The 25,131-nt window shown below is 36.7% G+C and overlaps 1 protein-coding gene across 6 annotated transcripts; it reads right to left on the reverse strand.

The window, feature by feature from the left end:
- Positions 1-996: 996 nt before the first annotated feature.
- Positions 997-12,280, reverse strand: LOC104607636 (sorting nexin 1-like). 6 transcript variants are annotated; one of them, XM_088898981.1, is made up of 12 exons: positions 12,126-12,280; positions 11,890-12,024; positions 11,414-11,813; positions 9,029-9,164; positions 6,373-6,506; positions 5,039-5,113; positions 2,942-3,101; positions 2,654-2,787; positions 2,269-2,337; positions 1,937-2,016; positions 1,476-1,536; positions 997-1,385 (listed from the first exon to the last, which is right to left on the reverse strand). In XM_088898981.1, exons 3-12 carry the CDS (start codon positions 11,462-11,464, stop codon positions 1,170-1,172), a joined length of 1,116 nt encoding a protein of 371 aa, XP_088755107.1. In that variant the 5' UTR covers positions 11,465-11,813; positions 11,890-12,024; positions 12,126-12,280; the 3' UTR covers positions 997-1,169. The 6 variants fall into 6 exon arrangements, with proteins under 6 accessions (XP_088755107.1, XP_010271611.1, XP_010271612.1 ...); XM_010273309.3 differs by lacking the exon at positions 11,414-11,813; XM_010273310.3 differs by lacking the exon at positions 11,414-11,813 and having other exon boundaries at positions 11,890-12,021; positions 12,126-12,271.
- Between the last annotated feature and the right edge of the window lie 12,851 nt (positions 12,281-25,131).

Below are 25,131 nucleotides of genomic sequence, written 5' to 3' on the forward strand. Positions count from 1 at the left end.
GCCATGCTGCCACTCTTGTACCTTTATTTCTTGAGATGATGATCAATCATCAGTAATCTGTCATCATGGTTGCAGGAGTGGACACACAAAAAAGGAGAAGGGTGTTTTCCAAGGCCAACAACCCAACACTGGCCCTGAAAATTTAGGCAGATTAGTGCTCATTCGGATGAGACGGTGAACAGATCCCTGACCTATCCCTGGTCAGCCATCGTAATTTTCCCAATCCAGATCTGCTCCTCACACAGAGCCTGGCTGCACATTGGGAACATCTCTTCTGTATTTATTATTCATGGGGAGATATTTTCAATACTGGACGGGATGCGATTATGAGATCATTGTGAGGCGTATTCTGTGAGGAATAGATCCCAATTTTAATTTTCTGATCTCTACTGGGTAGTGGGTACCGCCATGCCGGGCCTCCCAACACATGGGGTCAGGGATGGAGACTGCTCTGCCGGGATTGGGGACAACTCTGCCCCAAGGCCCAACCCTTATTAGTTACTGCAATAATATATAATTACAGTAATGGCACTACATATATTCTACAAATTTCAATTTCTATACTTTAAGAAATCTGTCCTTTTAAATTATTTATTTCTTTTAACTAAATCTTTTTTTTTTTATCAAAACAATTAAAGAAAAGATTTGGGTCCCCAGTGGGCAAGCCTTAGGTTAAGAGATTAGGATGATCCCCACCCAGAACCTCCTATTCCTGTTGGGTAATTCAGACTAATTATCACCAAAAAGTAGTTTTAGGCTTTTAGCTAAATCATGAATTTAGATTAGTTGGAAAATGCTCAACTCAGGGGAGGGCGTTTAGAGAGCTAGTAGCCTCTTGTCATGATCAATTGATCATTTAACTAGAACTAACTTGTGGTGTGTCTCTCATACCAACTCACCAGGCCATTAACAGAGAGTCAGTCGCCTGTATTGATAAAATCGTATTTCGCATAGATGATGATAAGAGGGATATATGTCGATTTAAGGCGTAGAACAGATGGAAGGACCAAAAGCTTTATTATGTTTGAAATTGGTAAAAGTTACAGAAAGAACAATAACCAGCATTTCTACAACAACCCATAGAAGATTTACAAAAACTCATGGAACCCTGCCTTTACAAAGAAAGAGGGACCTTTGGGGGGAGTCTTGAAGGAAATTTCCCAGGATATTCATGTTTGAGCGGAAGAACAAGCTTCTAGCTTAGGGAGGAGACTACGCCAAGCATCCGCAATCTCATTTGCCAGTTGCGCCTGTCCCTTTGCAAGTTCATGGAAGGCAACGCCCACGTCCCATGTTTTCTGTTCTTGGAAACGTACAATTTCTTCATTCATTAGCTGCACAATCATCTCATATTTTTTTGTTGCCTCCTCGCCTTCAACCTTCAACTGCATTAGAAAGCCAATATTCGTTAACCTAACAAGACATCTTTACATGTTCATCAGGGGATTACATGTTGCCTGAACCTGATAACTTACCTCCCTATATTCAATCTCAGCCTCTCCAACCTTATCTGATCGTATTAGCATCAGCTTATCACTGCAAACAAACAATAAATACAAAATCTCCAGTTATCAAAAAGGAAAAAAGAAAAACTCCAAATAACAATTAGAATTACTAAAATATCACTTCTAGTTAAGTGACAGTAGCAGAGATTGAAGATCAGAATAGACCAAAAGAGGAACCAGAGAATTTCATCATTTCATGGTAGTAAAGTACGTAGCTACGGTAACATCCTTTAAGGAACGTAAGGAAAAAAGATATCAGTAAATCCTGCAATTTTGCATATCATACCACAAGAGTTTGGGTTTCCAGAAACAATAATAGTAGTAGTTAAAGGAAGCTTTTGATTTGCCTATCAATGCCCAGATTCAATACACAAGTCCAGTGCAATTTTCAAAAAACACAAAAAACATGGGAGGTCTATGTGAAATCATACAGGTTTATCTCCTTCAGTTTAATTGTTTCAGCCAGTTCATATTGATGCTTGAAGGCGGTTGCTCTCTCTGCCATTGTGGCCTACTCAGAAAATGGGAGCAAAGTGTAAGCTTCCACAACAAACCACAAACACAAATACAGAACCCTCACAGGATTTTATAGAATTTTTTATCATTTTGAGCTATCCCCTTTTCATGGTTTGCTGGCTTTCAATATTTTGTCCCATTTTTTCAGCTGAATTGGTTAGTACAATTTTAAGCTGATCTGGAAAAACTGACTTCACAAATATAGTAGATGCATGGTTTCAAAATTCAAACAGGAGAAGCAACCAACCTTAATAGACTGCACTGCACGAACATAATCTTTTAAAGGTTCCGCAAACTTCATTAACAGGTTGTGAGCCTAGATCATTGTCCAAGGGCAGTAACACCATCATTTGTAGATTTGGGAATGCAAGAAAAACTATAATAACCTAGAAATTAGAAAACATGGTTTAGGGGCCATTGCTTGATACAATGGTTAAATCTTAGGCCGACAAGTGTGAGAATATGGGGTTCAAGTCTGAGCAGAAACATTTTGTGCAAAAATGCCATAAGGTCCATATACAGTCGACCCCAAGATCCTGGATAACTGGGACCAACATTAGGTAATGGCCTTAATTATTAATAACAATTTACTGAATCATGTGAACCCCCAAAAGTTGAACAAGTGAACTTACCTCCTTCTGTAGCTTAATAGATAACATTTCTGACTTTGATCCAAGCTCAGAAAATGCCTTTCCAAGAGAATTTCCTTCACATGCACCCAAAAGTTTGATTGCTTTCCCAAAGTCCGACAGTGATTGCCCTAGTTCTAAGCACAACAAGATGAGCAAATCTTATATGTTACTTCAGTATGATACCTGGGAAGGAAAACCCACAAGGAAAAATTGGAAAATAGAAAACAATAAATTGTAACAGATGAAGAAGGTTCAGTAAGACACCAACATTAGTTAGATTCTTAGTACCTTTATGCCTCTTTACTAGACGAAAAGCATGTTTCTGTGCCTCAGCCAAGTCCTCTTCAAGCTCAAAGATGTAATTTTTAAGTTTCTCATATTCAGGATTTGATTCTTCTACTGGTTTTTCCTTTCCAAGAACAGCATCACTTACTTTAGACTGTACATCCTGTCAAAAGTTTAAGGGCAGGAGGGGAAAATGATGTGTCAGTGCCATCTCATTCTACAGTATATGAAATAGAACCTTGTTTCTTGCCTACCAAAAGAATTATCTTCATCCAATTGGACCTCAAAGACTTCAATTAGGCAACTTAATAGTCAAAGCTAGAGCCTTTTAGTGGAGGAAATTAAAATATACAGCATGTGATTGATGGCCCAATAATGATGGAAGAGGGGAAGTCTCACTATGGCTGGAAAGGTATTATAAAAAAGGGGTGTACAATTTACAATAATTGGAGATGTAATTTTATACCTGAAGAAATCTTCAGGTATTGCATATTTGCATTTAGTAGGGTAGCAAGCAAGGTAGACAGGATATGACAAGGTTCCCCTCAGAAACGAATCATAAAGTCCAGTGCAAGTGGTAAATTTGGCTGAAAAAGCTACTCCTTCAAGTGTTAGGTCTCTTCTACTTGGATGGTGTCAATGAGGTTGAAGCACATCACCATAAAATTTTTGGTCTATGTATGCAAGGACAGTTTCTTCCAATACCAATTTAAGCATGTTTCTTTATCTTCTTGATTTTTCAAGGCACATTATTAGCCAAAGAAAAATTCTTAATTAATATTTCATTTCAAATTCCTTGTAGGTCTATGCTCCACATATTTATGTGTTTGTTACTTTCCTTCCTTTATGTTAAAAGTTCCCAATCACCAAAAGCTTGTTTCAATGATCTGACCTGTGAACTTTCCCCTTGCCAAGTTGAATACGTGCAGCTCTTTTGACTCTGTCAGTGGTGAGCCAGGTATGATCTCTTCTGCTCCTTCGGAGTTATGCCAGGAGAATAGGGTCTTCGATACAGTTCTAAATGGGGGCAGTTCAATGGATTTGGAGTTGGGAGTTGGGGAGGAGAATGGAACTAGGGGGGAGGCAGTGGAAGAGGTGGCAAACAGAGAGATTAAGAATAGGGAAGGGGAAGGGAACAAGGAAGAGGGAGACAACATAGAAGGAGAAGAAGGTAAAAAGGTAAGCCCTGTCAAAAATCTGCTTCATGATGTTAAGATGGGGAACGGCTCTGGTTCTTCAACTTCTGAAGTGGTCATTGGAAGACTGGGTGTTGATTTGGGTAATAGGAGGAAGGAGAATGATTGAGCTAAATAGAGATGTTTCGGGGGTTCCAAAAAAAAAAACCAGAGCTTCAAGTAAGTCTAACATAGTACATGTTACAAAGGTTTTTTCGAGACTGAAAGATGGTTAGGTAAGAGCAGGGCTGACCAACAAATACAAAAGAATATATGAAAGAAGAGAAGCAAAACCTAGAAATATTTGTTATGAGAACCCCCAAGTGGAGAAGCGATCTCTGCAGGTTGGAGGTGGGAACGAGTTTCATCCGGAAAACTCCAAAGATGATGAACTGAAGAAGGTTAGCTTGGATGAAAATAAAAGCCTTGAGATTTCTGCCAATATGGTGCAAGAGGAGGAGAATAGGAAAGGAAGTGTGGATTTGAAGAGGTTATTTGATAGAGAGGTGGAAATTGGCAAGTCCCTGGGCTTAATTCTTTTTGGGAGGGGAGAGTTTTGCTGGGAAACCTTTGAAGCCTTTGAAAGGAAGAGGAAGGAAGAAAGTTTGAGGAAAGCTGCTGGTGCACTTGGAGGAGAAATTTGGGAGGAGGAAGGAGGTCATGAAGAGTTTGGAGAAACTGAAGATTAACTGAGCTTCATTAGTGCAAATTTGCTTTTGATGTATTAGTGCAAATTTGCTTTTGATGTATTAGTGGAAATTTTTGGGGTGTTATGAGTTTTTGTCTCAGTTTGGGTGGGAGTCCTTCTGGGGTATTATCCTAACAGCTATTTATTTGGTTGTATCCAGTTTTTGTTTCTTTAGTAAAATTTTCCTTTTACTTGTCAAAAAATAAGTGTCTTTCCTAAATACCAAACACAACCTACCTTGAAAATTTGCATAAAATCAGCTGGTTTCTTTTTAAATATACCAGTCTCTTGCGATCTGGCTCTCTCCATTGTCTGCACATGAAGATAAATACCAGAATCAAATTATGCATATTATAGTCCAGTAAAGGTTAGGTAATATGTAAAAGGATGATTTTCCAATGAAATTATGGTGCAACATGCTTCCTGCGTAAGGGCAAAAATGGAGGGGTGCATCTGGACCTTTGTGTGATAGGAGGATACTACCTAGATTAAAAGGAAAATTCTATAAAACAGTTGTAAGGCCCAGCTATGTTGTATAGAGCAGAGTGTTGGGCAGTCAATAAACAATATGTTCAGAAGATGAGTGTAGCAGAAATGCGAATTCTAAGATGGATGAGTGGAAAAACTAGAAAGGATAGGAGTAGGAATGAAGCCATCCATAGAAACCTAGTAGTAGTTCCAATAAGTGATAAAATGAGAGAGAGAGAGAGAGAGAGAGTAGGCTAAGATGGTTTCGTCACGTGCATAAAAGACCACCAACATTTCTGGTTATAAGTGATTTGTTACAACTGGAGGGGGCTAGAAGAGCTAGGAGTAGACCAACGAGGACATGGGTAGTAGTAAGAAATGATTTAAGCACTAATAATTTAACAGTGAATATGGTTTGAAATGGAACGGGTTAGTGAAAAAGGGTTCATGTAGCCGACCCCATGTAGTTGGGATAAGGCTTGGATGATGATGATGATGATTCCTGAGGAAAGGGTTTATGCAGCACCTTGATGAATTTTACAGAAATGAGATACAAGAAAGAGAGAGAAATATGCACATGCATAGGCATGAGATTACTGGAGTTTCCACTTCCACAAGAATCATTCTCAATGCACAAATTCCAAGAATTTTAGAAAAACAAAATTCGTTAAGAACATCATTCTCCACTAAATTTAAAAATAAATAGAATACAACTCTTTTATAGAGAGACAAGAAACAATATCTTCCTTGCATCTTCCTAGAATATTCTCTCTTAAATTGTTCCACTATTGGCTTCTTGTGGTGGACCATTTTTTTTCTGTTAGAAAAGTAATGTACTGTATTGATGAATAAATATACTTCAATCCTGGGTTGTGGATAGTGAGACTACAAGAATAGAACTCACTAAAATTTTGGGCCATAAACAGTAAGAAAACCCTATTGCCATGGGAATATGGCCCAAATGTTTAAGACCCACTTGTACTGCACCAATTGGGTTCCTTTTTAAAAGGATATTCTGACAATTATAATTTTTTATGCTTCCCAACATAATGGGAAGTTGAACAAGGTTTTCCTACTTAAGGCATACAGCACTGACACTTCACCTCTTCATCTACTTGCAAGAAGGTCTTCAAATCCTCACTTTGCTGGAGCTGTGGATGCAAAGCAATCCGGTTCACAAATATATCCAGTGCTTGACGCCTCATCTCAATGAACTCAGCACTGAAGCGGAATTTCTCTGCATATCAAGGAAATCAAAGTCAATAATTAGTGGAACAGAATATATCAAGTGCTTCAAAAGCATTCCAACTGCAATTAATGGCACATCCAACCAGTACACAGTTTTATATGTGGATAAAAGGAGAGAAATTTAAGATAGGATTATTTTTTTCATTGATAATAGACAGTTTTCATTAAGAATGATAAAAAGAGAGATAAAGAATAGAAAGATTAAAAAATAGTACATAAAGAGTTGAAAATATCATATCCTAGCCTGACAAGAAAACCATCACTACTGCAATAGCAAGACCAAGAACATACATAATAAATCCCAACGCCATCTGCTGTGAAATTGCAGTACCTTATTTCCATAGTTTGTTGCTTGCTAGAGTGATTAAACAGGTTGACTCAGGACCGAGTGATGGTTTTTAATTTGAGGTTGGGTTCTCTGGGGAAACCCAGACCTCAAGCTGCAAATAATTTCAACAGGAGTTGGACCCCCTCCCCCCAGACCAAGGCTGGTTTAAATTAAACATTGATTTTATTTTGGGAGATAGCATCTTGTCTTTCAGTGCTGTCATCATACGTCGTGATCCTTTGTAGTGCTCTCTTGTGGCAAATCATCAGTGTCATCGGCTTTTCAAGCAGAAGTAATAGCCGCTGTGGAAGGCATGTTGTTAGCAAAGAGATGTGGTGTTTTAAAGCTGATCCTAGAATTAGATTGCTTTCAGATAATCTCTGGCCTTGCAAGAAATGTTTTTTGAATGGCCAAAAGACTCTTTCTTCTTGGTCCAAGACCTCACTCACTCTTTGGTCGGTTTAGATATTAAGTTCACACTTCTGTTTTGAGATCAGGTAAAGAAACGGCTCAAGGAGATTGGCATTCCTATCCACCAGATTGGATCTTAGATGAATTAGGCAAGGATTTGTCAGGTGTGTCATCTTTTGGTAGTGACTAGTGAGTGTCATAATGTGGAGTTTGGTCGACTTTGTTTATTTGTTTGTATTTAATTTTGCTCTAGTTTATGATTTCTCTTTCTTACCAAAAAAGGTTGAAACAGTCTTTCCTTAACCCCATGTGTCCAATATGATTTTTTATATGATAGATAAGTGCCATCTTTATTAATTTCAACAAAGAATGTCTGGTATTTACAAGGAATGAGTTACAGGTATCTCAAACATCCCTAGGCGGTCCTGTCTACCATTCCCATTTACACCCTTTCTTTTTATTTATACAAACATATATAACGGATTCCAAATTGGTCACCACCCCAATACAGTTGAATCCTATTAACCCCTTGTTTGGCTATATCATCTTCCAAAAAGTTTGACTCTCTTGGTGTCCGTTGGAAGTGTGCCCTTAGTTCCAGCACCAGCTTGCTTACTTCCCACAAAATGTGTCTGAACTGCCCACAGGCCTTGGTTGTTTTTAGCAGATGGCCTACAACTATATGTGAGTCAACTTCCACCAAGATATCCTTAAAACTTAGAGAATTTTCCAGCTTTAAACCTTGATGCAATGCCAGCAGTTCTTCCCTTGATGAGTATCTTTGATCTATAGGCCTTGAAACAATTTATTCTTGAAACAGTACTGGGAAATCAAGCAATGGAGGATGGTTTCATGAACACAGTGTAGAACCACTAATTCCAATTTCTTTGTACGTTTTTTGACAGTTTACTAAGGAACCCCAGTTCGTTGGGAATTGACCATGAGATTGACAAAAATCGGCAAAACAAGGAAAGAAAGGATAAATGAAACCTTTCCAAAATAAACCTAAACTTGAAAAATGCCAGCTCTACTGCTCCAGAGACATCAAAAAGTAAAACAAATAAAAGGTCACTACCCAATGTTGGTCCCAACTATCTAGGGTCTTAGGAAGGATGGAATGGATAAAGACCTAACCTTGGCATTTTCTTTTTGAACAAAGTGGCTGCTGTCAGTAACAAGTAAAACAATTTAGAAGATCAACTGGGAAATTCGTTAGTTAACAGTAAAAATTGTCAAAAAACAGGGACCAGTCAGCTGTCCAGGTCACTGGTTAACTGACTTGACCATATGCATATGGGTTAATGATGGTTTGAAAATGTTGATCACTGTGACACTTTAGAAGATGCTTCAACACATAAAAATCATCCAATAGATAGAATTGATGTTAATCTAACATCCTTAAATCAAGACATTGTTGTCTTGAGTTTCTTTTCTTCATCCTATGCTATATAGTTTAAGCTCTTGACATCTATTACTAAGTTCCTGACCTGTTTCCCATTTGGAGCTGTGATTTACTTGTTCTGTTGTTGTCCTACTTAATATAAATAAACTATATTAGTTATTGATCACAAGAAATTCAAAATATTTCAACCAACACTAATATATCATTAAATAAGCACATTAATCAAAGGTATAAAAATATTATACAATTTCTGAAGAACCCAGCACCACAACTATGTTGACAACTGTTGAAAAGAAAATAGAGAAAAAAAAACTTTAGTACATAAAAGGACTAAAACACTGTTTTGGTAAAGAAAAGATCATGTTATTACCTACAGCATTTTTCTCTGGAAGAGGAGGAATAAATATGCCCTTATATTTCTCAAAAAGCCGGTCATGCAACCATATAAAATCACTGTAACGCCGGATGACAATCTTCTCTGGACCTTGATATTCAGGCAAATTTGTCTGCCATAAAATATAACCTCAAATGCTTAAAATGATAAACTACATAACTTCAATCATACTGCATAATTAATGTCTGAGAATAGAAGCTAGAAGACCCTAAACATGACAAATAAAAGGAGAAATAGAATTTCTTTAAGGTAAATCCTCAACTACAGAGATGATATCATTGATGACATGATAATCTCCTACATCAGATACATGAAATGGTACTTATGTTATTCACATTTCCAGAAAAAAAAAAATCCATTAGTACAACCATGTGAATTATGCTATTTAAACTGTGCTAACTATCTGGAAGGGACTCAGTCAAAAGATGTTACTTTCTTATTTTATAAAGGCATGAAGAATCTTGTTATACAAGTTGCATGTGTAAAGGCATCATTTCTATAATTTTCCGAAAATAATAAGCATGTTGGAAATCATAGTGAATTTTTTTGGTAAGAAAATCATAGAGAAGGTTGAATTGAATTGGATCATGTATGTTATAATAAATCATAAGTGTATTTCTGTTTCTTGAAAACTTTCAAGAAATTTAAAATACATATGCAAAAAACATAAACATATAGACAAATGATTCATCTCATTTCAAACCACAAGCATCATGTATGTAACTAATAAAACACAGTTTACCGCTACTACACTACAAGTGTAAAATGAAAACCAAATTTGGATTCAAAGTTAATTAATTAATTAACGCATAAATAATGGTCAATAACCTAAATATGATGAACAATAAACTGAAAATTTTATTTAAATAAGAGCCCAACTACGATGCAGAAACTACACGATAAATCAAAAAGTAACCAATCATGTTAAAGATGTCACATGGTCTACTTAATTTTCATTGGTTAACATTTCACAAGGTGTACTTACCACATGCCTAGGTACACCTTTTAAAACACTGGATCAAATCATCAAAGCATGAACCTTCATGGAATTTATTACAACTAAAGGTGTGGTTGTTTCTATATGCTTTAGGTCAATTAACTGATAGAAAACTCTGTAGACAATTTTCCCCCATAACCATCCCCATTTAGTAGTGGGAGGCTTGACCTTCACCATATGTAGGGAAGTAGGGGCATATCCTAATCTCTATGATGGGTATGCACCCACCAAGATGAACAAACTTATATGATGTTGCAGGAGAAATTAATCATTTCAAAGATTTTGCAGGGGAAATTAATCATACATCAGAATACAAAACAATTAGTGAGCCAATTTAAGGTTCAGAACTTTCAAATAATGGCACACCGTCAAGTAAATACCTGGATTACTGAGCTAAGGGTTAATCAAAGCAACTGCTTCAATGGCTATCTCCCACTCAATAAATAACAACAAGCAAGAGGATCCATTGAATAAACAAGCAATCCATAAAGCAGCAAGTCATCCAAAACTTCAATGCATGCACAACATGATAGGGAAGATACCACTTGTAAATTCTGTCAGGTTTAATCAAATTAAATCCAAGAAGAACATCTCCCTCTAATGCTTCCCCTTTTCTGACCTCTTCAAGGACCTAAAAAAAGGAAATACAAACGTAATAACTCTCTAAAGAATTTTTCAAAAAAGAAAGACAACTAAGATATTTACCTCCTATGACTAGACTAACCCAAAATGGAAATGGTAAAATAAATTGCTAATGGCCAAAAAATTTCCACTAAATAGGGGGAGCTGACCTCATATCGAACAATAACTCTAGAAGCTACTATCTAATTGAACCCTACCAAGTGTAAGACTGATACTAATCAACTAGATTAGGTTAAACAGTATTCAACTACAATGAAGCAAGATGAACTGATCTTAAGAATATGATATAGACCCAGACAAAAAGAAACCAATGTCAAATTTGAATAAACCAAAATCCCTTGGAATATGTCAAATACCTTGACTCAACGTGTGACTCCAATAGCAATAATAACCTGAAGGGCGTGGTCTAGTCTAAAAAGATCCTGCACTTATTTTCCTCCCAAATTACCCATAGGGTATCCAGTAGAACATATCATTCATTCCCATTATCTACTGTATTTCCTAGCTTTTCAAAGGGGGAAAAAAAGCTATCTTAAACTCCAACAGAAAGTGAAGAGTCCGCTGGAAGGGTCAAAAGGTGAAGACATATCAAAGAAGCAAATAGTGAAGTAATTTACCAACTTTCCCATTTTCCATTTAAGTCACTTGATATGGGAATTGAGCTTGATTATCTACATTAATCACGTATTCTTGGATACAGTGCATGGTAGAATTTTACCTACCAATACAATTGTACTTGATATTAATGCGCCTTCTAGTTCATAGATATTCATCAAGCTCCAACAAGCAAGTTAACTGCTAGGATACATGTATGCACCAGAACCAAGTTTCATTCAATCGAATAGGACCAGCTGTTTTGAGGGTCCAACCCTGCTCAGATTACGCCTCTTGTCAACCTGATAATTCTCTTCTTCACTTTCTTAATTTCAAACTTCAGGCTCTTTTATCTCGACTTTAAATCTCCAAATTCTCTAAAAGAAATTCTATAGCAAACACAAGTTCAGGCTAATCGCTCATGTTTTGCTAGTCTTATAGAGAATCATGTTTTCGTCAAACACCAGTACTTGTTCAGAACGCGATAATCGAAGAACACGGCATAATTGGATTTTGAATCCACAGGCCCTAGAATAGAAGTCTAGATTAAATAATGAAGCAGAAGATGAAAGAATGAAACATAATCCTCGAAATTACGAATTACCCTGGTGATGACTCGGTAGGAGATGTAAGATTGGACGCCATTCCCCAATTTCGCAGGGTCAGTTACAGAAACTGATAAGAAGGGCTGTGTAGAAGGGGATCTGGGACTCTGGGAAGACCCTGAGAGGCTGGTCTGCTGTAAAAGCAATGAATCCAATTGCATCTCTGTTCGTGAATTCAACCACCATGAAAACCAGAAAAGATACAAGAACATATTCGTGTCAGTTTCGTAATTACCGTCGCAATCATGGCCATTTTCGAGGAAGAAGAATGACGGAGAGCTCTGATCAGATTATATTCAGATGCCGGGGGTGAGCAAAGATATGTACCGGAGGAGAAAAGTAAACATGCTTGAAAATTGAAATGAGAATCTTTCCTGCTAAAATACGCTAATGGCGTAGTACGCGCAGCAATAAGCAGCCTGTGGGCCCCATGGAGCATGGTCATCAGTCCATTACTGTATAAAACTACAAATAGTTTAGCATTTTTTATAAACCCATTTTGTTGATCTTCAGAACGACCAAACATGCCCCAACTGGCCGTTTCTCGTAAGGTATTGTGCAAGAGTTTAAACGTGTCTCACATATTCCACATTCCACGTATTTGTCTTTTTTAAGGGTTTGACTATGATATGGAAAAGATATGATATTTGAAAAACTTCTAACCAGTCAATTGGAATCATAAATATGATAGCCAATCAATTGTCATTTATCAAAATTCATGGGTGGATTTTGATTGGTCAAAACTCTTTCTATATTATATCTTTTCCGCATCATAGATTTTTCCCTTTTTTAAAAGTAAGTCAAAAACTCAAAATATGATGGAAATGCCTAGAAAAGTCCTTAATAGATCCGTCAGGCAATGAATAAAAATAGGGAGAATGACAATTCAGCCCAGGGTCAAAATTTGTAGGCTCAAAGTATTGTTGGGGTAAGTGCCAACTTGGAGTTGATGCCAATTCATGGGCGGGTGTTGGTGCATAGAGCATGATTATTGCCATTTTGAATGTTTATAGCTCTATAGTGAAAATCATAAATCTGCATCGGGCCTGTTCGTACTTTTTCGATAAAAATAAGAGTAAACTATAAGGACCCCCTGTACTATAGGATTAGTGATAAAACCCCCCCTATATTTTAATGTGTGACAAAGACTCCCTGAACTTTAGCTATTACACAAAGGGGGAGTTCTTTTTTTTTGGATTTTGAGAGGGGGAAAAGTTGGTCAATGGGATTTTGATTCCCATTGACTAAGAATCCCATGTGTCTTTTTCAGCTTTATGTGGGGATCAATGAAAGTTTATTTTCCTAGGTACTACTTACCGAGAAAAGTGATACCCATCTCCTAGATGGATAAATAACTTTCCCACATAGGGGGAAAGTTGCCAACACTTGAATGGAACAAAAATGCCCCTTTTAATAATGAATTTTTATGGTTAAAATGGTCATTGCCTTATTAATCGGGAAATAAAAGAACATGGGTAAATGTACTTACCCAGGTAAGTGTTTCCTAGGAAAAACTTACCCAAATAACTACATTTACCTGGGTAAGTAACTTACCGAAAAGTGAACGGGGCTAAAGACTCTTTCCGTTAATATTCTTTCAGTTAATTTTGAAAAAGATTCTTATCTAACCCTTTATTTTTCCCTAAATACCCAAATTATCTTTTCCTAATTTATTTTAGGAAAATATCTTAAACTACCCTTATGGTTTAGTTAATTGACTAACTCTACCATTACTATTTACATATTGTCTTAAAGTGTAATTGAGTTTTCTACAATTGACGTTGTCGTTAAATATTAATGGAAAAAATGAAATATTAAATTTGCCCTCCACTTGTCTCTTTCCCCTTTCATCCTCAACTTGTCTTTCTCACTCCCTCTTCTTTCTTCTTCCCCCTCACCACCACTGCCACTATTACTACTGAAGGGACTGAAAATAGTAGCTACAAAGATTCGACGAGTTCTAGAGGTGGTAGCATTCTTTCACACCCTAATGCATAGAGATAGGAGGGAATCTAGACCGGGGCAGAAAACAACAACAAAACATCACGTTTATAGACATCAAGTGGCTCAAGGACGAGCTTTGTGATCTCAAGAAGCTCAAAGTCGGGGCTTCTTCCTTCCGTAATGATAGTCGCCAACCCTGCAGTCCAACACTCAAGAAGATGCAAGCTTTACTAGAAAAATTAGAGCATGGAGTGTCCTTCGCACATCATCATGTTTGACGCACCCACGGGAACTGAATGTCGATTGTTGAACAAAGGAGGACTGCCACGGGAACTGCTCCATTGGTTACTCTTAAACTGAGAACACAACAATGGAACCATCCTCGTTCATAACTTTCCTTTGATTGCTTGTCAATTGTAGCCGCAATCGTCTTCCTCTTTGTTTTCATTTATGGAGATGTGTCCTCCACAATAGCTTTACGCCTCCCCTCTTGCTCCCCACTATCTCCACTAGAGGCAACAAAATCAACAGCCTCAACACCAATCAAAATCCCTAGCTCCACAACTTTCTTGGATAGCAGTTTCCTTATCAATGGTTTTTCATCAACCACCTCCTCGAGTGGTTCCTCTTCATCTATGACAATGCCAAGATCAAGGGTGACACCAACTTCATTTTTCCCCTATCACCATCAAAGAGACTTGGAAGTGTGGTAAACACGACCCTTCTGTTGATTATTAACATGTTGCTTCCAGCAATGGATCTGTTCAACCCCAAAACTATAGTAATTGGAAGAAAGACAAGGACACCCACAGTGTGTCCTTTGGTCACAATACTAAAGACTAAATCCTAATCCCCCAATCACGAACTTAGATGGCAAAACCCACTTGACTGCTGTATAAGAAACCAGCCCATGGCTATCGAAGACCCAATCGTAATTCAATTTGGAACCTCAATAGTTACTAAATTCACCCTCCCATTTTCGCCCATGCTAACACATTCAAACCCAATACCTTGTAAATCAATTCCTGGAATCCTGAAATGGGTCCAACATGGAATGACTTTTTGTTGAAAAGTAGAATCGGTGGGCCAGTCGGTGGCTTACTGAATCAGGAAATGGTGGCCCACCGAACAAGCCTACCACATATTAATCGGTGGCACACCAATTGAGTCCACCATTTGGGTTTTCTTAGCAATGAAGACTCTTTTTCATAATACCCATTATACCCCTCTTTGTAGATATAAATAGGGGTCCCCTCTGTTATTTTCATTCCATTTCATTTCATTGTATACTATATACAATGTGTTGAGAGGAGTGTAGTGTTGGGTGTATTGGGTATTGGATACGGGCTAGATTCTGGTGAGGTCATTTTTATATTTTTTCCTGTTTGTAGTGAGAAGGAAAGCTTTGAGCTACTGTCGTGGATGTAGGCAATTTAGCCAAACCACATTAAATCCGGTGTTCTCTCTTCTTTCTTTCTTTCTTTCGGTTTCTTGCTATCTGCTTTGTTTCTTTCTGTGCACATACAAATTATATTTTTCGCCATGTCATTCTAACAATTGATATCAGAGCTTCATTGTTCTATTCCGGGATTCTATCAAAATCTGTATTTGCTATTCTAGTATTGCACTTGTTGAATATGGCAAGTTCGAACTTTACCCGATTCGACATACCGAAATTCAACGGATCCAACTATGCAATTTGGAAGCTAAAGATGCATGCTGTGTTCGTTAAAGAAGATTGTACAATTGTCTTAGAAGGAAAAGAGAATAAGCCTGCTGATATGAAAGACGAAAATTTTGAAAAGAAAAACTAGATAGTCACGACTGATATTCTTCTTGCTTTAGAAGATTTGGTTCTATTCAACGTGTCTGAGGAAACCACTACCAAAGGTTCAAGGGACAAGTTGCAGAGTCTCTATGAGGTACGTATTGATGACGAAGAAAAGTTTGCTCTTTTGCTTTGCTCTATGCTGGACTTTTGGGATATTTTGATAATGAATTTGAGAAATACTAAAGATCTGTCATTAGAATCTACTATTTCTATGTTGCTTACGGAAGAATCTCAGAGAAGTTGGTGAGAATTCTTCAAGTGATGCAATGATGGTATGAGGTAGATCGAATGAGAGAAATGACTTTAATAGAAATCAAACAGGATCCAAGTCAAAAGGCAACAAGAAAGGACTCATGTGTTGGAACTATGGTAAGAAGGGCCACCTTCGAAAAGATTGTCGGTAACCCAAAGCAGATTAAGATCGGTCCAACTTTGACAAAGATCCGACTTCAAATAATTCCCAAGAAAACATCGCAGAAGGAAGTGATTCATCAGAAGATTGTGAGGTACTGTTTATTGACTCATGTGAAAACTTAAAAACATAATTGGATATTAGATTCTGGTGCTTCTTTCCATATGACGCCGTGTAGAGATTGGTTCTATACATACCAATCGTGCGATTGTGGGATTGTTTACATGGGCAACAACAACACATGTAAAATAGTTGGAGTTGGAAACATCAGAATTACTATGTTTGATGGCATCACTCGTACAATCTCTGGTGTACGGTATATTCTTGAATTACGAAAAAGTCTCCTGTCTCTGGGAAAGTTTGATGATTGACAGTTACAAATTTTCTGGAGAAAAAGGCTAATTGAAGATCAATAAAGGAGATATGGTAATTGCAAAAGGCAAACTACAAGGAAAGCTATGCCACTTGATCGGAGATACCATGGTCGGTGATGCCATGATTGCAAATGTTGTGAACGATTCCATCATGATTTGGCACAAACGTTTGAGTTATATGAGCAAACAAGGACTAAAGGTACTTCTTAATCAAAATCTACTTCTTGGTTTAGAATCTATTGATTTGAATTTTTGTGAAGATTGTTTATTTGGGAAACACCATAGAGCTAGTTTTCCCAAGTCTAAAGCTAAAAGTAGAGAAGTATTAGATCTAATACACTCTGATACATAGGAAGCATGCAAATATCCAAATGTTTGTTAGTGGCAAATGGCTACGGAGGAAGAAATGAAAGCTCTGAAGGAAAACAAAACTTAGGAATTAGTCAAACTACTTGAGGATCGAAAGGTCATTGGTTGTAGATGGGTGTACAAACTCAAAAAAGACACTAGCGAGAATATCAAAAGATACAAAACTCGACTAGTTGTAAAAGGATATGCTCAGAAATCAGGTATTGACTTCAACAAAATATTTTCTCCTATTGTTCGATTAAGTACTATTTGTATTCTATTGAGTATAGCTGCAGTATTTGGGTATAGTTGCAGTACTTGACTTGGAGTTGGAGCAATTAGATGTTAAGACTACCTTTTTGCATGATAATCTTGAAGAAGAGATTTATATGACTCAACCTAAAGGCTTTTGTCGAGGACGATAAAAAGGATTTGGTTTGTTGGTTGACCAAATCGCTTTATGGTCTAAAGCAAGCGCCAAGGTGTTAGTATAAGTGGTTTGATTCCTTCATTGTGAGCTTGAGATTTAGCAAATGCAAAACATATCATTGCGCCTACACATACTTTGGTAATGATCAATTCATCATTTTGATGTTATATGTTGATGACATGCTAGTTTCGGGTACTAATAAAGGAAGTATCTCAGCACTGAAAGCTCGTTTAACTAGGGAGTTTGACATGAAGGATCTGGGGGTAGTTAATTAGATTCTTGAGATGACAGTATATATGGACAGAAAGAACAAGAAAGTCTGGATTTGGGTGTTGGTATAAGTGGTTTGATTCGTTCATTGTGAGCTTGGGCTTTAGCAAATGTGAAGCAGATCATTGTGCCTACACATACTTTGGTAATGATCACTTCATCATCTTGTGCCGCTTTAACATGCAAAAATCCAAACCAGTCAGTTTCCCATTTCTTGTTGGTTGCAAGTTTTCTTCAGAATAATCCCCTAGCACTAAAGCTGAGAAGATCGAGATGTCCCACATACCATATTCATCAGCAGTAGGAAGCCTTATGTTTTCCATGGTGTGCACCGGACCAGACATTGTATAAGTAGTGGGAGCAATCAGTAAGTTCATGGCAAATTCAAGAAGAGATCATTGGACTGTAGTGAAAAGAATCCTTTGTTATTTGAAGGGCACTTCTGAAATCTCCATTTGTTCTAGTGGCCAAACCTTGAAGCTAGTTGGTTATGTAGATGCAGACTATGCAAGAGATCGCAATAATAGAAAATTGACTACTTGTCACATGTTTTCTTAAGTTAATGGCACAGTGATCTGGGCATCAAAATTACAGTCTGTGGTAACCTAATCTACAACAGAAGCAGAATATATGTCACCTACACAAGCATGCACAGAAAGTATTTGGCTAAAGAGGTTGCTTGAAGAATTCCACATCAAGCAAGAAGTGGTGACTCTTCATTATGACAGTCAAAGCGCATTACACTTAGCACGAAATCCTGTCTTTCATGCTCAGACCAAATACATTAATGTACAGTACCACTTTGTTCGTGAAGTAGTTGAAGATGGTTATATCTCATTACAAAAGATTCACTCCAACGATAATGTTGCTGATATGCTAACAAAGCCAGTGATGAGAGAGAAGTTTATCTGGTGTAGAACTTCTCTGGGACTTGAAGTCACTTAACAAGAGATGATCGGTAGCTATTCTCAAGAGGGTTTTTCATTATGAAAATAGTCTTCAAGTTGGAAAATGTTGAAAAATAGAATCGATGAGCCAGTCAGTGGCTCACCAAATCAGCAAACGGTGGCCCACCACATATTAATTAGTGGCACACTAATTAAGTCCATCATTTGGGTTTTCTTAGCAATGAAGACTCTTTTTCATAATACCCATTATGCCCCTCTTTGCAGATATAAATAGGGGTCCCCCTCCTTTATTATTTTCACCCCATTCCATTTCATTTCATTGTGTACTATATAAAGTGTGTTGAGAGAAGTGTAGTGTTGGGTGTATTGGGTGTTGGATACAGGCTAGATTCTGGTGAGGTCATTTTTGTATTTTCTCTTGTTTATAGTGAGAAGAAAAGCTCCGAGCTGCTACCGTGGACGTAGGCAATTTGGCCGAACCACGTTAAATCTAGTATTCTCTCTTCTTTCTTTCTTTCGGTTTCTTGATATCTTCTTTGTTTCTTTCTATGCACATATACATTATATTTTCCACTGTGCCATTCCAACACTCTCACCGAGTGAGAGCTCTAATTCAAGAGAAGCATCATCGTTCCCAAAACAAGGTACATAGTAGAGATGACGAAGAGAGGAAGGAGAGAAGATGGGGAGAGCAAGGTGCATGGCAGAGATGATTGAGGAAATGTATGGACTACATCCGATGGTGGAATACTTAGATCAGGCTTCATTGTTACCCGACAATCTGAGAAAACAGGGCTTTGCATTTCAAGACGATAGAAATATTTCATTTGTCCACCAGAACTCTGAACCATGAACAGGTGATTCCTTGCAAGATTCAGGTGAAGTAGAGCTTCAAACCAAAGCTCAGGCACAATGAATCAATGATGTTGCAAAGTCTCAAATGAAAATAGAGCTTCTTCATTGTTACAGGTTCTTCACTCCACATGTTCAGATTATTGACGACATCAGAAAATCGATGGAGATTTTGAATACATAGGCCCTCCATTGATTGCTACAACATCTCGAGTTCAAGGTGAGACCACCACTCAAACCAGTCTAGACACAAAGGTTCAAATGTTGTTCTTTACTCGTACTAGTGTGACATTTCAGGTGGCAAGCATTGGCATAAGGGGTGAAGACAAGGGTATTATTGTCATTTTCTAAAAATATAACAATCATGTGGTGTGGCATGCAAGTGGATTATGATGAATTGTAACGATACCTTAATGATAGGAGAATAATTAGTCAATTGTCAAAAAACTTAAGGGTACTTTAAGATAATATGTAAGTAGGAAGAGCAGAGTTAGTTAATTAGCTAAACCACAAGGATAGTTTTTATTTTACTTTTTTTTTTTTAATTTACACTTTATATTGTTCATGCTTGGGTAAGTCGACCATTGTTTTGTTCTCTAAATTTAAGTTTAGCTAATGATCTCGGCTCCTCGCAATGATCAAATACCCTTCCTAAAATAGATCCCAAAATACAATGTTTTCAACTCGTCCTTGACCCAGTCGGTTAAATTGTTCAAATCGTCACTTAGCCAAGATTCTGGGTCTAGTTCAGTCAAAACCCATCAAATGGTCAAAAACCATTGACTTTTTCAAGAAATGTCTGACCTGGATGATTCAATTGTTGACCCGTTTGACCCGATCATCGGGTTACGGGTTGCACACTTAATGCATGCAAATTTTTGAAGACCATAACTTTGCACATTGATGTTTGATTGGGGTGATATATATATATATATATATATATATATATATATATATATATATATATATTTATTTTGGGTAACTTTTCGAGATCTATGTGTTCCAAGGGTTGTAGGTGCTTTGCCCCGCTATTTTCACGAAAAAAACCCCTTTTTGGCTTCAAATTGAAATCATTAATATTTTTATAAATAAAAAAATAAAAAAATATAAATTAAATATAAAAATACATATCACATATCTAAAACATAATTATACATTACTTATAGATAAAATATATATTTATACATACACACACATGGTTGAACTGATGACCCGGGACTTGAAGAAAAAAATGGTTCGACCTTCAGGTTGGTTTTTAAAACATTGCCAAAATATCAAATTTAGTCAAGAGACTCCAATTGAGGTTTCTCATAAGCAGCCAAAAAATAAATTAAATTTAAGAAAGAAAATTTGGAAATGGAATTGGAACTTGGCACAAGAGTGGAGTGGGAAACAATTAATTAAGAAGTTTGTTGTTTCCTCCAAAAATTTCGATGCAAAACAAAAGAAGAAAAAGACTATGAACTCCCAATTCTTTCTAAGAGTTAAGTCAGCCAACTTAGTGATTGGCATGGGTTATGCTTTCCATCTAGCATGATAAATTTGTTTAGTACTCACTTTGATAAAAGGGTATGGGTGACTGACTGCCCTCTATCAGCCCCTTAGGGCCAATATTGATTCTCAGTTGGAATTGATTGATTTTTTTTTTTTTTTTGATTGAAACCAAATGCTTAGTTCTAACTAATAAAAGAAAACTTCGATGGGTCAAGGGTTGGGACTACTAGGTTGTAGATGTTATAGGTCTCTTGGGGGGCTTGTTTGCAACTTGAAGCTCCCAGTTTCCTTTAAAGTCAAACAAGCGTAGGAGAAAATGATTACTTGAATGGTTCAAAATGGGAATGAGCCTTGGGATTTATCCCTCATCAACGAGGAACTTAATAGACCAAAAAAGGATTTTTCTAAATGTTTGAAAAAAATTTTGCCTATTTTACAATGAAAGAGAGTTGACTCCTTCAAGGACCATCAAACAGGTTTTCATTAGGGGTGAGCAAGAAAAACTGAAAAACTGACTGAAACTGAACTGAAATCGATTAATCGAATCGACCGGTTTGGTATTTAAAAAAACTGAAGGTACCGGTTTGGTTTCAGTTAACCAAAATAGAAAATCGATGATTAACTGAACCAACTAGTATATATATTTATATATTTTTTATGTATATTATAAATTTTATATTTTCTATACATTATAAACTAATAAATATGCATTATATATAAATATATATTTATAATATATAATATATTATTTATTATTTAAAATATAATATTATATATTTCTAGTGTTTTATTTTATATTTATATATTTTTCTATAATATTGTAAATAATAAAAACCAAAAAACTAACAAATCGAATAGATGGTTAACCGAACCGGTCAACTGATTAACCGATTAGCTTCTGTTAGTATTTTTCCAAAAACCGATAACCCTGGTTCAATTTAAAAAATAAGCCCATGGTTCGATTAATCGAATTGTAAGCACCCATAGTTTTCGTTTCAAAATACCCATTGACATAAGTAGATATCAAAAAAAAAAAAAACTTATAACCAATCAACCGATACCATGAAACTAATAACCAATCAAGTAGGTTTTCACTGTCCAAATTCAAGGGTTGTTTTGATTGGTAAAAGCCTTTCCACTATCACGTCTTTTCAGCATCATAGGTTTTCGCTTGTATAAGTATAAAGTTATAAATATATCTAAAGTGTAGAGTGTAATGGTGGGTTTGGTAAAGAATATGCACCTTCAACATATTTTGGTCCTGTTTGTTTGTGGTACAATTTCACTTGCACTAGTTTAAAAGTATGGGAGTTCATCAAATGACTTGAGTGCAAATTCTGATTTATTTTTGTTTTAGATTTTGCATTATTTCATCTGTTGGAACTAAAATGAAACCCAAAACAGAAGTATGACTATTTAAAATTTACAGTTTTCTGATTTGCATTCCAATGTATTTGTGCTTGTGCAAATAGATTGCACTACAAACAAAACAGAAATAGAGAAAAAAAATGCATCTTAAAAGAATTTGGATTAGCTGAACACCATGGCTGTTTAGCAAGTTGTGGAATCAATGATATGCATAGAACATTATCAGAATTCCACAGCCCGCTGAGCAGCCATCGCAATCAGTTAATCCTTGCTAATCTTAAGAATTCATTAATCACCCTACCCGGACAAAACAGGTGGAAAAAGTGAAAAAGTAGTTGTATGCAACAGGAAAGAAATGCTTTTAATAAATGGTCTCTTCTAACGTGGTGGTCTCATTAATTGCTTGCTTTATTTCTACCCAAGGTTTGGTATTTTTTGTTATATCAGTACTGACAACAATGCCCGTGGAATTTGCGGTCCTGCATTGTGGTCCCAACTAGCAGTAGCAATGCGAGATGCCGATCAGTTGGTTGGTAAGCTCATAGCTGAGACTTGGGATTAAATTCTGTCTGTACCTGCACTTGGGTTGGGGGATGGGTTCCTTCCCCCTTGTATAGTACTTTAGAAGATATCAAGAAAAAAGGGAAAATTTCACTTTAGTACCTTAAACTTTGAGAATTGTGTCATCATCGTAGTATAATTATTCAAAATGATAATTCCAATATTAGCTCTCTTGCAACAAACATGTTGTATTTCCAATTTTGAAGAAATAGACAATTTCTTCATCCAATTTTCAAAAGATAGAAAAAATGAAATAGTGATGTAAGTACAGAAAATGTAGTCAACCGTTGAGGAATTCGAATGGGCTCCCCATATTTATCAGGGGAAATGTTCAAATACATGGGGATATGTGCTTGTGGGGCAGGGCACCCATTCCAATTCACTGTTGAGACGGTTCATCATAAAACCATCCATGTATTATTATACATGGGAATATCTCTGTATTTGTATGCTTTTATTCAGAGGGATATATTCACAACTTACAATTGCGATGTGTCAGCATCATTTTGTGACTTGTGAGGAATGAATCTGATCTCTTCTGGAGCTTTCAGGTTCCTTTTGGCTTTATGCCAAATGGACAGACTATTAATTATGTTTGGTGAACATTCTGAAAAGCCCAAATATGTTCTCCTTGAGTCAAATAAAAAAATCTGTGCAGCAAAAAAATAAAAAAATAAATAATCTGGTACAGATTCTTTCAATATTTTTTTTTTTTCATTCACAGAGTAGGAGTGCACATCTGCTCCCCATAGAACACGCCTTACAGCGTCCCACATGCACATCTCAGCATGCTTTGGAAACATCTCCTTTACTTGTCATTGGGAGATATTTCCAATACACGGCTGGGATGTGCTGTGGAACGCATTCTGTGTGACCCAGATGCCAATTCTGAAAGTAGCTCAATCAAAGCTTCAGCCTGGTTAGGGCCTTGAACTTTGTTCTTGTATGGGAGGCCTTTGATGCAGTGGATTCTGTGTGGTAGGCCAAAACCTAGAAAACCATGTTTGGGCTCACATAGAAAGCCTAAAGCCATGTTTGGTGAAAAGCCTAGAAAACCAGAAAGTACTCTCACATGAACTGAGAAATCAACTTTTCAGTGAATTTATTTTTGATAACTTTTATGAAGCGGCTGAGTCAATGCAGCTCAACCAACGCAAAGGCCCCCAAATGGTATTGAAATAATCGGAATGGCAGTCATTTGGTTGGGCGTAATCGAAATCCAATTCCCATTCCTGATGGATAAACTAGACAAAGATCAAAACGTCTAAGATGGGATAAATTCTAATGAACTGGGATTTTGACTGTGAACCAAACGTGATCATTAGATGAACTAGGCAAAGATCGAGGAGTCTGAGATGGGATAAATCCTCAAGTTTTAGGTGAACCGAGAGAACCACCCAAAGATTTGAAACCATCAATGTGAACTCTTGCGATCCTATTTATAACTCTTGGATATGGAGTTGGACATTTCACATGAGAGTTGGGTTGGTGCCTTGGCCATTAAATCAAGAGGTAGTTGGAGCACCTCCAGTTCTGTTATTTCTTTTTCGAATTTGGAGCCAAGAAAGGATAGGTATTCCTACCTACAGACACAGTTAATTGAGTTACTGAAGATTGAATTTAGCACCTTCCGTTTCTGCTATTTCAATATTTTGAAAAAGGAATGTTTCTTAGTATTCTTTCTCCCTGTTCTTATGACTTATGATTAAATACTTAGCAAAGAATCATTCTGATGTTGGAAATCCTCAATACTCATGAATAAATGATTGATTAAACAGATATAAAAAGAAGATTAAAAAAAAAAAGAGTTGCATATAATTTAACTTTGTAAGTCCTTAAAATATTTATCTGTTTCTTTAAATTTGAAATCGATTTGGTTAAAGGATGATTCAAATTTGATCCTTTTATAGAAATCATTTTATCCATACTTGAAATGTTTTAGGTTGATCGGTACAAATTTGCATACCAACTGTTGTTTAAGGCTACTTTTGAAACCTTAAAAAGGTGTTTGTGGAAACCTCAAATTACTGTTTATTGTTTCCCTGGGGGTGTTGAAGTCTAATCATTCTAGCTTAAATGGCCCTTAGTTCTGATGTGATAACACCTATCTCTCACCAATTTGTATTTATCAACCCAAAACGTTTCAGCTAGAAAAAGCAATGGTGTCAAACACAATCCTACAAATTTGTGGAAATAACTTTACAAATAAGGGAAATTTATGGCACCTTTTTCAATGGATAAGTCTGAAAAACTGATCACGTTCACCATGAACGGTGTTTTAAAAACTGACCAGTAGGCCAAACCATTTGTCTCCGGATTGCGGCTCACTGGTTCAACCATTTGGGTTGAATGAGTCAGACCATGCCACATCAGCATATATGTATATATGTGTATGTAGGTATGTATAATTATGTTTTTAGGTGTAATATATGTATATGTAGATATTATT

Source organism: Nelumbo nucifera, chromosome 2, assembly GCF_055504915.1.
Source record: "Nelumbo nucifera cultivar China Antique chromosome 2, China Antique-T2T, whole genome shotgun sequence".
Classification (NCBI taxonomy): Eukaryota; Viridiplantae; Streptophyta; class Magnoliopsida; order Proteales; family Nelumbonaceae; genus Nelumbo; species Nelumbo nucifera.

Bases quoted from the DNA above. Each gene is read 5' to 3' on its own strand.
- LOC104607636 (XM_010273307.3), bottom strand. From the start codon at position 12,102: ATGTTCTTGTATCTTTTCTGGTTTTCATGGTGGTTGAATTCACGAACA. The intron at 9,165-11,889 runs GTAATTCGTAAT...ATTTTATGGCAG, and splicing joins CCTACCGAGTCATCACCAGG to ACAAATTTGCCTGAATATCA. The intron at 2,017-2,268 runs GTTGGTTGCTTC...TTTTCTGAGTAG, and splicing joins GTGCAGTGCAGTCTATTAAG to GCCACAATGGCAGAGAGAGC.